Below are 14,110 nucleotides of genomic sequence, written 5' to 3'. Positions count from 1 at the left end.
AATTTCTATTTGAGTACATCAGTGATTGGAACACATGATTAAAAAACAATACCATTAGAATAGAAATAATAAAAATCTCAAAGAATACATCTGACAAGTTATGTAAAAAGTTCTATGAAAAATTTAACTTTTAAGAATCTTTAATGATTTTAATAGAGATATATATCCTGCTCATTAATAGGCCATGTAAAAGTGTCAGTTCTGATCTATAGATTCAGTAAATTCCCACTGAAAATCCCAAGAAGCTTTTTGGCAGTCTTGACAGATGAAACTAAAACTTGCATAAAAGCACAAAAGGCAAACAATAGCCAAGATACTCTTGAAGAAAAATAAGTGGAGGGGCTTGCCCTAGCAGGTATCAAGTTACATATTTCTATAAACATATTTTATAAACTATTTAACATATAAAATATACATTCATATAGACTTCAAATGTATAGCCTATAAACTGTCTCTATAAATATATAGCCTATAAAATGTCTCCATAAATGCATAACATTGATGCAAGAATAGATGGCTGCAAGAAACAGAATAGAGGGTGCATAAATGAATGCCACTCAGAAGTGGAACCTTAATAAAGGGGCATTGCTGATCATTAAGGAAAGACTAGATGAGCTATTAAATGACTTTAAGATAACTAGTTATCCATTGAAGAAAATCCCAACTCCTCATGCACAAATATATTCCAGATATAAGATGTAAGACTTACATATAAACAGAAAAACGTTTAGAAAATACTATAATAAATTATCTTCAGGACCTTGGGTCTTGAACTCACAAACTATGAGATCATGACCTGAGTGGAAGTTGGTCACTTGACTAAGCCACCCAGGTGCTTCAGTAAGGATCTTGTATATAAGACACAAAGCAAACCATAAAACGGTAGAGAGTCTTAAACCCAGCTACATTAATAACTATTATAATATGCTATAATTACATAATAACTACTACTTAGGCTATAATTACATAATAACTATTATCAAGACAAAGTGAAAACAAGTTACAAATCAGAAGAGAACTTTTGCCACCCATAACTAATTGTATCTAAAATCCACATATATCTTACATATTAATATATAATAATATACATAAGAACATGATAAGAAAAAGAAGGAAATACAAAGCAGAAAAACAGGCAAGGGACCTAAGGGGGCGAAATCCAAATGGGAAACACAAGACCATCAACCTCCTTCAAAATTGAGGAAACGGCAAGCAAAGACCACAGTGTTACCATTTTATACCCCCTATATTGGCAGAAACTTAAAGACTTGATCATCCCCAATGCTAATAAGAAAATGGAGCAGAGATCAGGTTCATACCCTGCAGACAGGAGTGTAAATTGTTGCAGCCACTTGGGTAAGCGGTCTTTTTTTTTTTTTTTTTTTTTAAATAGCAAGCTTAATTGACTTGGCCAATATCCCATAACCAGTAAGTGGCAGAGGCAGCATTTAAAAATTTATTTATTTATTTATTTATTTATTTAAGAGTGAGAGGGAGACAGAGAATCCCAAGCAGGCTCTGCGCTGTTAGCACAGAGCCCGAGGCAGGGTTCAAACTCACAAACCGTGAGATCATGACCTGAGCCAAAATTAAGAGTCAGATGCTTAAATGACTGAGCCACCTAGGCACCCTGACATCCTTGAAGTTGAAGTTTGCAAACTCCATGACCTAGGTCGTCTTGCATGTCAGTACCCCTAAGTCCAGCCTGAGGTAACCATGGATCTATGCTCTCTCTAGGGTTGCCTATTCTGGAAATTTTATGTAAATAGAATCATAGGATCTGTGATCTTTTGTGACTTGCTTCTTAATGTTTTCAAGGCTCATCCATATTGTAACCTATATTAGCACTTCATTCTTCTATTTTCAAATGACACCCCAACTCGTATGGATAGACTACATCTTGTCTATTCATCAGTTGAAGGATATTTGGGTTACTACTTTTTGGCAATTATGATGAATGTGGCTATGAATGTTTGTATACAAGATACTATGTGAATCTTTGTCTTTCCCTTTGGATATACACTTACGAGTAGATTGCTGAGTCCTATGGTAACTCCAGATTTAATTGCTAAATTGTTTTCCAAATTGGTTGTATCATTTTTCACTCTCAGAAGCAGTGTATATGAAGGTTCCAATTTCTCATGCCCTTACCAACATTAGCTATTGTCTCTTCTTTTGATTATTTCTACCCTAAGTGGATATGAAGAATAGCTCATTGTCATTTTGACTTGCATTTTTATAATGACCTCTTCTATATGCTTATTGGTCATTGGCATATCTTCTTCAAAGAAGTAGGTTCAAGTCTTTTTGCCTGTTTTTCATTTGGGTTGTCTTCCTATTGCCGAGTTGAAAGTGTTCTTTTGTATTCTAGATACATGTCCCTTATCAGACCTATCATTTGCGAATATCTCATATTCTATAGGTTGGTTGTGTCCTTTTGAATACAAACATTTTTAATTTTGATGGGGTCTGACTTATTTAGTCTTTTACTGTGCTTTTGGTGTCCTATCTAAATAGCCTTTGCCTCAGTTAAGTTCATGAAGATTTAATCCTACATCCTTTGCATGTGACTACCCAGTTCTAGCACCATTTTTTTTTGGTTGTTATTTATTAGAGCGTACATGTGGGGAGGAGGCAGAGAGAGAGGGAGATGGAGGATCTGAAGTAGGCTCTGTGCTGAGAGCAGAGAGTCCAATGTGGGACTCAAACTCACAAATCATGAGATCATGACCTGAGCTGAAGTTGAATGCTTAACCGACTGAGCCACCCATGCACCTCTCTAGCACCATTTCTTAGACTATCCTTTCCTATATATAGTACCAAATAGCAAATACTTCAAGTTAAAAAGAATAGATAATGTGGCAAGAGCTTTGTGGGTAACTATTGTCGAGGTTGGACTATCATGAGGAATGGAATTGGGAAGTGGTTGGAAGGGGCTGTGGGTCTAGGGAAGGTTTACCATGATGGTAGACATTCAAACATGCTTGGATGCTGAAATAACCCAAAGGAGAAGGAGAAAGGATGGTTTCAGAGAGCAAAGGGATGAGTATCTAAAACATTTGGGTAGGAGGTACCCTTGGTGGATAGGTCTCCAAGGATATATCTGAGCTTACTTGGCCCTAATGAGAAGGAAGACAGGCACAAACCTAACTTTGCATGTAGATCTTGATATGCAGATGCATGGACTTCTGAGGGCTTTGGTCACAGAATGACATGAAGTCACCAAACTAGTTGGGGAGAAGGGGATAGATGTGAAGGGAAAGGTGTGACACTGCTGACTGGTCTGCGTGAGAAGAAACCGGATAGAGATACCCTGCAGGGCTGTGGGTGGTGCTGGGGAAGCTGGTGGCCAGGTGGAGGCATGGCGTAGGTTGGTGACTTGGTCCTCCAGGACTGGGGTTCTGTGGGCAAGTGACGGGGCGGGGTGGGGGGGGGAAGGCACTTGAGTAATTGCAGTGAAGGTTGTGGAGCCCAAGTCAGATGAGGAGAGCAGTTTGGAAGCAAGGAGCCTGTAAGCAGGAAGACCTTGGGGGTCATGTGCTCGAGGGGCTGGATCATTGTGATATTTAAACAGGTGGGTTTGGAAGTACAGGAGTGGGCTGCCAGGCATGGAGACTTCTGCAGTGGTGGTATCTGGTACTGACCAGGTCTGGTGGTGGGGAGGGAATGAACACTGAGATCCATGGAACCAGGGGGAAGAAGAGTCACCGGTTGAAGCCTATCCACTTTGATTTGGTCAGTGTCTGTTGATGAAAGGTTGGACTCATCATGAAGCCCTCAGTGCATGGGCAGGGGTGATGAGTGAGAGACAGCACTGAGAGGGTAGAGGTGCCTGGCCAGATAACTTGGGCTTAAGAAGAAGAGATTTGTAAAGCTGTGGGCGGCATCGGTGGTCCGGGAGTGGCAGTGAAGAACAAGGAGGGCCTGTCCCACTAAGTGTACGTGCCCAACAATGCTCAGTAATGTCCTCCTGATGCCCTGGGTTTGGAGGTGGTTGCAAGTGCAGGAAAAGTTCTGCAGGAGGCTTCAGACGTGGGGTGGTAAGAGCAGGGTGTCCCTCAGTACAGAGAACCCCATGAGGTGCTGGAATAGTGAAGGCAGCCATGCTATCCGCGCTCAGCTATCTGGTGGATTGACCATTAGCAGCTTTGGGGGGGGTGGTATGGAAGGGAGGCCATGGAAGAGCCCTATGGCCTGACTTTCTGGTGACTGAGGAGGTCAAGAGGAGAGGGAATAGGATGGTTCTATGGTCCTTGTCTTTAAGGGTTGAGAATTTGGGTCTTGAAAGTATTGAGCAGTGGCTTAGCAGGGGTGAGGCAGGTTATATCCAATGAGCTGAGCTATCCCTACTAATGAAACGAAAGATCACTCTGGCTCTCTACAGCCAGGCCAGACATTTTCCTTTTATGATGCTGGGGCATAACCTCCTGTCTTTCCTGCTTCAGGATTCCAGCCCCACCGCGATGGTAGGAGCCCTACTCCCACCTCTAGACCATACTTGCAGCAGCTTCTGAAGGCGTTGTTTGCAGAATCTGGGAGCCCTGACCCCAGTGGTTCGAAGGCTAGAGGCCAGGATGTTGTTGCAGGGCCTGAAGAGAGCCCACGTAGGTGGACGTTCCCTGCGCTGAACAAGTTGGGTGTGGAGGCCTCTGCAAGGCTGCTTCAGACCCCAGCTTCCTCCCTAAACTCAAGGCCTGGAGCAGGCATTCCTGGTATTGTTCTAGAGAGGTCCTGGCCGGCCCAAGTGCCCTCTGTACCACCCACCGCATCTCCAGAAGCAGAAGACCAGCCTGTACCCATTCAGGATACTTTGGGGAGCCCAGCTCTCCCAGGAGCACGTGTACCTAAAAGTCCTTTCAGTGGGATGCCCAGAAGTCGAGCCTGTGGCTTCTGTCCCCAAGGGGGAAGGGCATCTCCATCTAGAGTAGCTGGGTTGCATAACCCCTAGCCCCTCCGGGCAGTACCCTGTCTTCCAGCCCCAATCTGGCTAACCTATATGAGGCCTGGGACTCTCCCTCTGCCCCTTTCTTCTCTATCTGTTCTCCTAAGGGTTCCTGGGGACAGAGGGGACTTCTGGGTTTATCAAGAGATGCCTGGCTCTGCCTGCTCTCAACTTCTGCCCCAGTCCTGGAGGCTGCTGGGAATGGGAGGTGACCTTCTCCAGGGCTCTAGGGCCAGGGGTCTGGAAAAGGGGGGTGGGGGCAGAGGCCAGTTCCAGCCCTGAGGCCCCCTGGGAATCAGGGTGAGTAGGTGGGTCACAGCACCCCCAGCATGCTAAGGTACTGCCTCTGTCTCTTCCTTGGGCCAAGACTTGCAGGGAGCCCATGGCTCCTGGGCACAGTCTTCCATCCCTGATGTCTGGGTGCTAGGAGTACTGCCCTGCGGCTGTAGCCTCCAACCCTGCTTTCAGGCTTTCAGCTTGCTCCCCTGCAGTGCCAGAAGGTTCTGGCTGCAGGGGTGCCACTCCATGGGGTGGAGGCACCCTCTAGCACTGCACAATGGGAAACTCAGCAAGAATGGAAGGCCCCTGAATGCAGAACTCAAAGCTCCTTCCCACCCTGCTCTGCTTTCCCAGGAGCCTTTCCTTCCATGCAGGGACTTGGCCAGAGAAGGCCCTGGAAGGTGTGAAGGGGCTGTGGGGGATGGGGGGTGGTCATCCTGCTTATGTTCATTCACCGAAGCCCTATTCCTAGCTCCTGCCTTCTTGTGTGAGGGCTGTTCCAGGAATGAAGAATGTCTCCACGGGCGCTTACAGGCCAGGAGTCCCCCAGTCCTGGAGCGTTCATTTTCATGAACTGTTGGAAACCCCGGGAAGCGCTGTGTGGACTTTGAGGAAAGTAGGAGCCTGGGTCCTGGCTCAGTGGGGCCTGTGCCTCAGATGTTTGGTGGGGGGAAGGCAGAAATAAAATTGGGTACTTGTTCCCGGAGCTAGGTACTGGGCTGTGGATGAGTGCATTTAACCTTGGCGACTGACCTAGGAGGGGCCCTCTGGTGGTTACACCCACTTTCCTGGGGAGGAGGGGGGAAAGCAGATGGGCTTGCCTGACAGGAGCCCGAGGGGCAAGGGGCGGCAGTGCAGGGCTGAGGCTTGCTGTGCGTGAGTTCCAGGGAGAGCTTGGCCTTTGCTAGCCTCTTGGGCCAAGTCGGGATAGGAAGGCATCCTTGTGGGAGACTGGAGCCTCTGTCCTTGGTCTATCTTGGGTTTCAGTCTTGAGTTAAGGGATTTTCTCAGACTGAACAGGGGCCTGGTCTCAAGTATTTGCATTAGGGAAGGATCGTCAGGTGTGGGAACCCCTGTCCCTCTGCTTGTCCCCCAGACATGAGAGGAGGATTGTCTGAGTTTAGAGTGGGTGATGTGCTCCTAGTGGGGTGACTGCTTCCCTGGGAGATTCCAAAGCAAAGGTGGAGAGCGAATGTAGTGCCCCAGCTTATCAGAGGAATGAGTGTGACCGCCTTAGCACCTATGGGTCTAAGTAGTGGAGCCAGGCCTCTGGCCCCCGGCTGGGAGTTCTCAGCAGTCACACTAGGTCAGAGGAGGTGCCTGCAAGGAGGCCCTCCCTTAGAGGCGGCCCGTGATGAGCCTCCATCAGGATATGGCTGTGGGTCTCAGAATGTGGGTTCTCCAGAAGGCGGGGCTGGCTGAGCCCGGCAGCTCAAGGGGAAGAGTGTTTCACCCTCTTCTTTGGGGGTGATCAGGGATGAGGCTGCCCTTGTTCACTCCCTTCCCACCTACCCCTGGAGCCACTTATCCCTACAGATCCCATTCTCCAGGCCTATACCACGAGCACCACCCTGCCCCTGTGGTCCAGCCCCTGGAGCCCCGGCATGAGGGGTGTGCTGTGGATGGGGCCCTGGGCTGTTACCCTGGTCTGTGGCCTATTCCTCAACCCCCAGGCCCATGACTATGTGGGCTCACTCAGCAACTTGTTCACTCATTTGACAGAATCTGTTGTATTAGGTGCCAGGCTAGCATGGCTATAGGCGCTAGGAGTAACAGGGTGAGCGAGGCAGGGTTTCTATTCTTGTGGAGTTTATTGGGGGTGGAGGTGGAAGAGGGATGGACAGTGATTAGATAAGGCATCAGAGATTGATAAATGATGGGGGTGGCCATTCCTTCTGGATGGTATTTCAACTGGGACACAAATGATGGGAAGGACTATACTATAGGAGAAAAGTCTGAGGAAATAGCCAGTGTAAAGGCCCTAAGGCAGGAAGAAGTAAGGTGTGATTGGAGGGATGAAATGAGGAGGGGTGAAATGAGGTGGGATGGTGGGGGGGGGGTGTTGGCAGGGCAAGGTTGTGAGGGATGGTTTTATTCCAGGAGCAACAGGGAGCGGCCATTGGAGGGACTAAGTAGGGGACGGGCAAGATCTAAGACTTAAAAATCATGGTTTGCTCCAGGAAAATAGACAGGAAGTGCACACTTCCAGTTGGAAGCCACTTTGGCTGTAGCAGTCAGGGTGAGGGGGATGGTGGAAATGGGCAGACATGGATGCTTCTGGAGCATGTTTTGGAGGTTGAGGCAACCACACCCGTGACTGACTACAGGGTGTGAGGACCCCACATACAGCACAGAGACCTCGGGAGAGGCAGGGCTCGGAGCAGAGGAGAGCACGCATGGGCTGAATGAGCCTGGCATTCAGGGCTGGAGATGTACTTTGGGGCGTCCTCAGCCTCTAGGTGGGAGCTATGGTGCTAGATGAAATTACCAAAAAGAGTTTGGGTCCAGAAGAAGGGGGGACTCCAGGACTGAACAGGGGTGCTGCAACATTTAGGCCGGGGTTTCTCTGTCTCTGTTATTAGTGTTCTGTGCCTCGGAATTGTTGTGGGGGTCGTCCTGTACATTGTAAGGTGCTTAGCAGCGTCCTTGGCCACGACCCACTAGATGCCAATAGCGCCCCCTTCCTCTTGTGACAATCGAGAAAGCTCTCCAAATGCCAGGTTGCCAAATTGCCTTCTCCCTGGAGGAGAAGGGGCAAACACCATTCTCTGTGAGAATCACTGATTGGCAGTTTTGGGGGAAAAGTGGGGGCTGAGAATGAAGGGGTGGCCTGTGAGGAGGGAGTCAAGCCTGCAGTGTTCCCAGGGAAGGGAGCGGTCTGTCATCTACAATGTTGCTGAGAAAATGAAGAGGACACACGCAGGCATGGAGTCACGAATGACCAGCAGTAGATTCAGCCGAGGACAGGGTGCAGGTGCCCAATGGAGGGTTAAGGAGAGAATGTGAGAGGTTAGAGATAGTGCAGCAAACAGTTTGAGAAGGCGGCAGCTACAGAGGACATGGAGGGCTTCCCAGGGCAGGGGCTGGCCCTGTATCAGGGGAAGAGTGACAGCAGAGGGTGATAATTGTGTCGGCAGAAGCCTGGGGGATAGGAGAGGGTTCGGGACACATACAGAGGACTTGCCCTCGGAGCAGAGATGGAGTCAGATGCAGGTGCTTGTGGGGGTGACTTCCTGCCTAATGGCTTTCATCTTCTAAGTTTGAGGCAAAGTCACAGCTTGGAGTGGGGAAGGGCATCTGGGGTGAGGGGAATGGGAGGGATCTGGATTCTGGAGTGGGAGAGGTGGGACACTAGGAAAGTCTGGAGATTTGTGGTCCTGACTTAAAGCGAGGCCAGTCGATACAGTGAGTGTTTTGTTCTGGAAAGAGCTGCTCAGGCAAAAGCAGGGTGGGTGATTTAGGTCTGACCAGGGTTGGGGTTCTGTCGGGTGAGGTGTGATCGAGCAGAGGGTGGTGGCCTTACGTTATAGAGGGTGTGACTCAAGGATCTGGAAAGGTGAGGAGGTTGGGTGGTACGGGGTGGTGGCAGGATAGGATCTGAGGGATTTGAAAGGTTGGGGCTTCTGGGGATAGTTGGGGTGCAAAGCCCAGTTGGGCATCATCCCTGCGGAACCCTGGCTCAGGAGACCCTGGGGCCAGTCTCCTCTCAGGCCTGGAGAAGTGGCTCTAGTAGTATCAACTAAGGTGGCACATCTCTTGCTGTGCTCTCACAGCTAGGGAGGGACAACTGTCCCTGTTGATTTGGAAAAGATGGTACTAGGTCAACTTCCCCCCGGCCCTTGGGGACACCTTCATTTGGACATTACCTGAGAAAGGCTCATGTGGACGTCATCCATGGATGCCTGGCTGCCACTTGTCATTCAGCAGTCTTGGCTGGGTACTGGGGACAGAGAAGGGATGTGTGTGCTGGGGTGGGGGTGGAGGTGGTGGTATGTGATGCAGCAAACTCATCCACCACCATCTCAGTATCTCTCCGAGTGTGAAAGTGGTACTATGTACATAGCATCAAAGAACTTGGAAAGCAGAGTCTCTCTCTGTGAGGGCAGTGGGCAAAAGGTGAGTGGACTCTGGAGAGTAGGGGAGCCTGCCAAGCAATGAAGGAGGGGGGCAGTCAGTCCCTGGGAAGGACTAGAGATGTGGAAGCTCAGGGCATGCCCAGGGACCAACAGGTAGCCTGGTGGGGTCAGGAAGGCAGGCCAGTGCCCGTCACTTGTCTTCCTCTCCCACCACAGGTGGCTGGGAACACTCTGAGGCAGCTGCTGCCTGGGTCTGGGATTGAATTCTGCCAGGCCTGATGGAAGGGAATGACAGTTGGGGGGGGGGGGGTCCGATCTAGTTGGGGAAGGGCTGAAGGAAGCCCTGTTATGGCCCAAGGCTCTGATTCCCATAGGGCTGGGCGGAGCAGGCAGCAGTGGAAGGTGTAGGTGGGGCACATGGAGGCTGCAGAGAAGAGTGGGAATCAAGTCATGTAATGGTCTCCACTGTCCCAAAAGCCAGCTGCACACCTGGGAGCTGGCAGCAGGGGACACAGACCCTGGGGCTGGGCTGAGCCTCACAGATAGATGCCTGTAGACTCTCCCTGGTTCCCCTGAACTGGGATTGTGCCCAGTAGGGCATGATGCTTGGTAGACCCAGAGCTGCCCCTTCAGCAAAGGCCCAAGGGGGAGGAAGGAGCAGGGGAGAGAGTCTGAGCAGCCCCAGCCTCAGCTGCTTTGGGGTCTTTGGAGCCTCCTTTCAAGGAGAACTTGGTCCAGGAGACTAAAGGCTGATGCTCATTGCAGTGTCTGGGGAGACACCCAGTGGCCCCCCAGTCTGAGTATGGTTGGACAGAATGAAAAAGTGGTCCCTCTTAATGCCCCTATGGGCCACCACGGCACTCAGACTCCTCAGCTCCCTCCACCCCTGGGCCAAGGGGTCTGGGAGACAAGGCAGGAAACCGCCTAAGTGGCTGCTTTCCAAGCTCCGGTGGCCACCCCTCACTCCTCTCGCAGGGAAGGGGCTACTGAGACTTGTCCATCTCTGGCAACCTCAGGGCCCAGGCTTGGCCCAGCCCAGTAGGAGGGAGGGGTGCATCCATAAAACCTGTCTCTGCGGGAGGCTGTTGGATGATCCACCTAAGAAAGCAGCCGAGTAGAATGGCAGGAGGCAGGTGCAGCCTTATACTGAGGAACCCCTCCACCCCTGCGCTGGGAGCCCAAGTAGGGGTTAGATAATTGCCTGCGGGAACTGGTCGGTCATCCTGTGGTCCCATGAAGATGGAGCAGGGAGGAAGGGAGGTCCGGCTCGCATGCTGTCTCAAGGCCAGGTCCTTTGGAGGAGGCCCACTTTCAGCAGTGGCTTGATGCTTATTTACACAGAGGACGCCATGTAGAGCTGTGGGCTATAAATATGGGGCCTGGCTCTAGTCTGGGCTTATAGCATCAGGGGCTCCAGAAGTGGTGAAAAAATTGTGCCCTTGAGGCTGCCCAGACTGACACTGGTGACAGCGGCCACAGGGACAGTAGGATGAGGGTGCCAGATGGGGGTCAAGTGATTAATCTGAAATTTCTTACCCTACTCCTTCCACAGATTCTCCAAGAGGGATGTGCAGCAAATATGTGGGGGAATCAGCTGGAATGGAGAGGGGTGGCGTCAAAACACAAAGGGTTGCTTCCCCCTTCAAAGCTTCCCCTGACACCCACTTTTCTTCTGAGCTGTGTTAAGAAGACCCCACCCTGGTCCACGTCTCCATTGTTGCCGAGATTGGACTCCAAGCCAGTTTCCCTCTTATCTCTCTGCCCTTAGAGGAGGAAACCGAGGCAGCTGCGGGGAAAACGGAAAAGCTGGAGTCCTAAATCTTGGAGCAATCGTTTGCCCCACGGGCCTTGGGAGCCTTTTCAGTGCCCCCCAGAACGCTGCGAGGACGCGGGTCTCCCGGCTGGCCGCGGATTCTTTCTTCACGCGGGCGGCGGCAGGGGGCGCTCGCAACCTGGCCACGCGAGCCTCGCAGGGCTCCGCAAGCTCGACGGAACCCGCTCGGGGAGAGAAAGCGTTTGGGGAAGGGGTTCCTGGGCAGTCTTCCCGCTCCCCCAACTCCTACTCGGCTTCTTTCTCGGGGGCCGGTAGGAGGTGTGGTTCACTATGTGCCGGTGCCCCCAATACACCCATCCACTCGCTCCTGGGGGCTCCTGGGCGGCCCGGGGAGAGATCAGCGGGTGCCCACCGCCCTAGATCCTGGTGCTCAGACCCGGTCTGCAGGAGAGAGGTCCCGCATGGGTCCCAGCCCCCGTGCGCACCAATCCTTCCGCTTCTGCGAGCATCCTTCCCGGAGTTCCGAAGACTCCGATCTCTGACGCCGATCTCTGACCTTTCGTGGCGCCGAAGCCAAGAGGAAAAGGGGTAGGAGCGCCAGGGTGGAGGCCCGCAACGAGGGGAGGCTGCTGCCGGCCGGTCCTCTGGCGAGGCGCACCTTCCATCCACCCTTGGTCTGCCCGCCCGCCCCGCCTCCCTCCCCTCCTCCTACTCCCGCCTCCTGTCTCCTCCCTCCTCCGGCGCACTCGGTCTCCTCCCATTCCCCTGCCGCGGCGGGCTGCCTGCAGGCGCGGCTCCCGGCCAGAGCCAGCGAGCGGAACGGGCGCCTCGGCTGCTGCGCCTCCTCCGAGAACCGGTGGCGCTCGCCCCCCCATTTCTCCCGCCCGGCCCCCCGGGCCCCGGGCCCCAGCGTGGGTCTAGCAGCCTCGTAGCGGGAGGGCGCAACTTTCCCCCGGTCCGGGGGCGGGGCGGGGACGGCAGTGGGACAACTTGGAAAACTTATCCGGAGAGGACGGCAGGGACGCCTGGTGTCGGTGGAAGAGGATGTAGGAGGGCGGCGGCTGGCCCCAGGCATCCCTCGATCTCCTTGGCCCGGTTCGGCCTGGCCATGGGCCTCCAGAGCCTTCTGCGCCGCCAGGGGATCGATTCCCCCCCCCCCCCCTCTAGCCTAGCTGCGTAGAACGGTACCGTCTCTGGCTGAGCACGCTCTGGGTGGCAGCGACCCGCCCCGTCATGGACCACCAGGAGCCCTACTCCGTGCAGGCCACCGCGGCCATCGCGGCGGTCATCACATTCCTCATCCTTTTCACCATCTTTGGCAACGCGCTAGTCATCTTGGCTGTGTTGACAAGTCGCTCGCTGCGCGCCCCGCAGAACCTGTTCCTGGTGTCGCTGGCTGCCGCCGACATCCTGGTGGCCACGCTCATCATCCCTTTCTCGCTGGCCAACGAACTGCTGGGCTACTGGTACTTCCGGCGCACGTGGTGTGAGGTGTACTTGGCCCTCGACGTGCTCTTCTGTACCTCGTCCATCGTGCACCTGTGCGCCATCAGCCTGGACCGGTACTGGGCTGTGAGTCGTGCGCTGGAGTACAACTCCAAACGCACCCCACGCCGCATCAAGTGCATCATCCTCACTGTGTGGCTCATCGCAGCCGTCATCTCCCTGCCGCCGCTTATCTACAAGGGCGACCAGGCGCCCCAGCCTCGTGGACGCCCGCAGTGCAAACTCAACCAAGAGGCCTGGTACATCCTGGCCTCTAGCATTGGATCCTTCTTCGCACCCTGCCTCATCATGATCCTCGTCTACCTGCGCATCTACCTGATCGCCAAGCGGAGCCACCGCAGAGGCCCCAGGGCCAAGGGTCGCCCTGGGGAGGGTGAGTCTAAGCAGCCCCACCCAGTCCCTACTGGAGCGTCGACCAAAGTGCCAACCCTGGCCTCTCTGGCTGCTTCTGGAGAGGCCAACGGACACTCCAAGCCCAGTGGGGAGAAAGAGGAGGGGGATACTCCTGAAGATCCTGGGACCCCTGCCTTGCCACCCAGCTGGTCAGCCCTTCCCAACTCAGGCCAAGGTCAGAAGGAAGGTGCTTGCAGTGCATCTCCAGAGGAAGGAGAGGAAGAGGAGGAAGAGGAAGAGGGTGAGCCTCAGGCCTTGCCAGCATCTCCTGCCTCTGCCTGTAGCCCACCCCTGCAGCAGCCACAGGGGTCCCGGGTGCTGGCAACCCTTCGTGGCCAGGTGCTCCTGAGCAGGGGTGTGGGCACCTCCAGCGGGCAGTGGTGGCGGCGGCGGGCGCAGCTGACCCGGGAGAAACGGTTCACCTTTGTGCTGGCTGTAGTTATTGGCGTTTTCGTGCTCTGCTGGTTCCCCTTCTTCTTCAGCTACAGCCTGGGTGCCATCTGCCCACAGCACTGCAAGGTGCCCCATGGCCTCTTCCAGTTCTTCTTCTGGATCGGCTACTGCAACAGCTCACTGAACCCTGTCATTTACACCATCTTTAACCAGGACTTTCGCCGTGCCTTCCGAAGGATCCTTTGCCGCCAGTGGACCCAGACGGCATGGTGAGCCACCTGCCTGCCGCCCATGTGGGGTTGGTGCCAGGTGGCACCAGGACCGGTCTGATTCTTGTCCTGTTTTATGTGGCTGCCTCCCTGGGGCTTGCTGGTCCCTGCCTGGGTTCTGCAGGCTTCATCTTGGGAGCCCCATGGGAGGGGCAGGGGCAGGGGCAGGGGTGCTGTTCATAGGGGTCCAAGTGAAACCTCCGATTTGGGGGGGACATCTTCTCTACCCGCTGCCTGAGCACAGGCCTATGGATAAGGCTTGGAACTTCCTGAACTTAGCTGAGGCCAGGACAGAAGAGAGCACCTCCCTCCCAGTACCCCAGACCCCTGCAAGCCAATGGGGGGAGGGCTTTCCTTCCTCAAGGACCCCTTGTTCCCTGGCTGGTCACTTGCTTGTGGTGTCTTTATTTCTCATCTGCCCCTGGTAAAGAGCAGGAAGCCAGCCTTCCACTTTTCCCAGGAGGACCTGCTGCTGAGG

At 53.3% G+C, this 14,110-nt stretch overlaps 2 protein-coding genes across 2 annotated transcripts in view; both read left to right on the top strand.

Annotated features, from left to right (window-relative positions):
- ASTL (astacin like metalloendopeptidase) overlaps nt 1-4,948 on the top strand; it is a 14,708-nt gene extending 9,760 nt beyond the window's left edge. Inside the window, exon 9 of the mRNA XM_029938542.1 lies at nt 4,446-4,948. Within this exon, the coding sequence (XP_029794402.1) occupies nt 4,446-4,948 (503 nt within the window). The remainder of the gene's footprint in view (nt 1-4,445) is intronic.
- Nucleotides 4,949-12,304: 7,356 nt separating this feature from the next.
- On the top strand, nt 12,305-13,787 carry ADRA2B (adrenoceptor alpha 2B). The gene has a single exon (XM_029936311.1). The coding sequence runs from the start codon at nt 12,305-12,307 to the stop codon at nt 13,634-13,636; it is 1,332 nt and encodes a 443-aa protein (XP_029792171.1). The 3' UTR covers nt 13,637-13,787.
- Nucleotides 13,788-14,110: the final 323 nt, after the last annotated feature.

This window comes from Suricata suricatta, chromosome 4 (assembly GCF_006229205.1).
Source record: "Suricata suricatta isolate VVHF042 chromosome 4, meerkat_22Aug2017_6uvM2_HiC, whole genome shotgun sequence".
Lineage (NCBI taxonomy): Eukaryota > Metazoa > Chordata > Mammalia > Carnivora > Herpestidae > Suricata > Suricata suricatta.
This window is presented reverse-complemented; position numbering and strand designations above follow the sequence as displayed.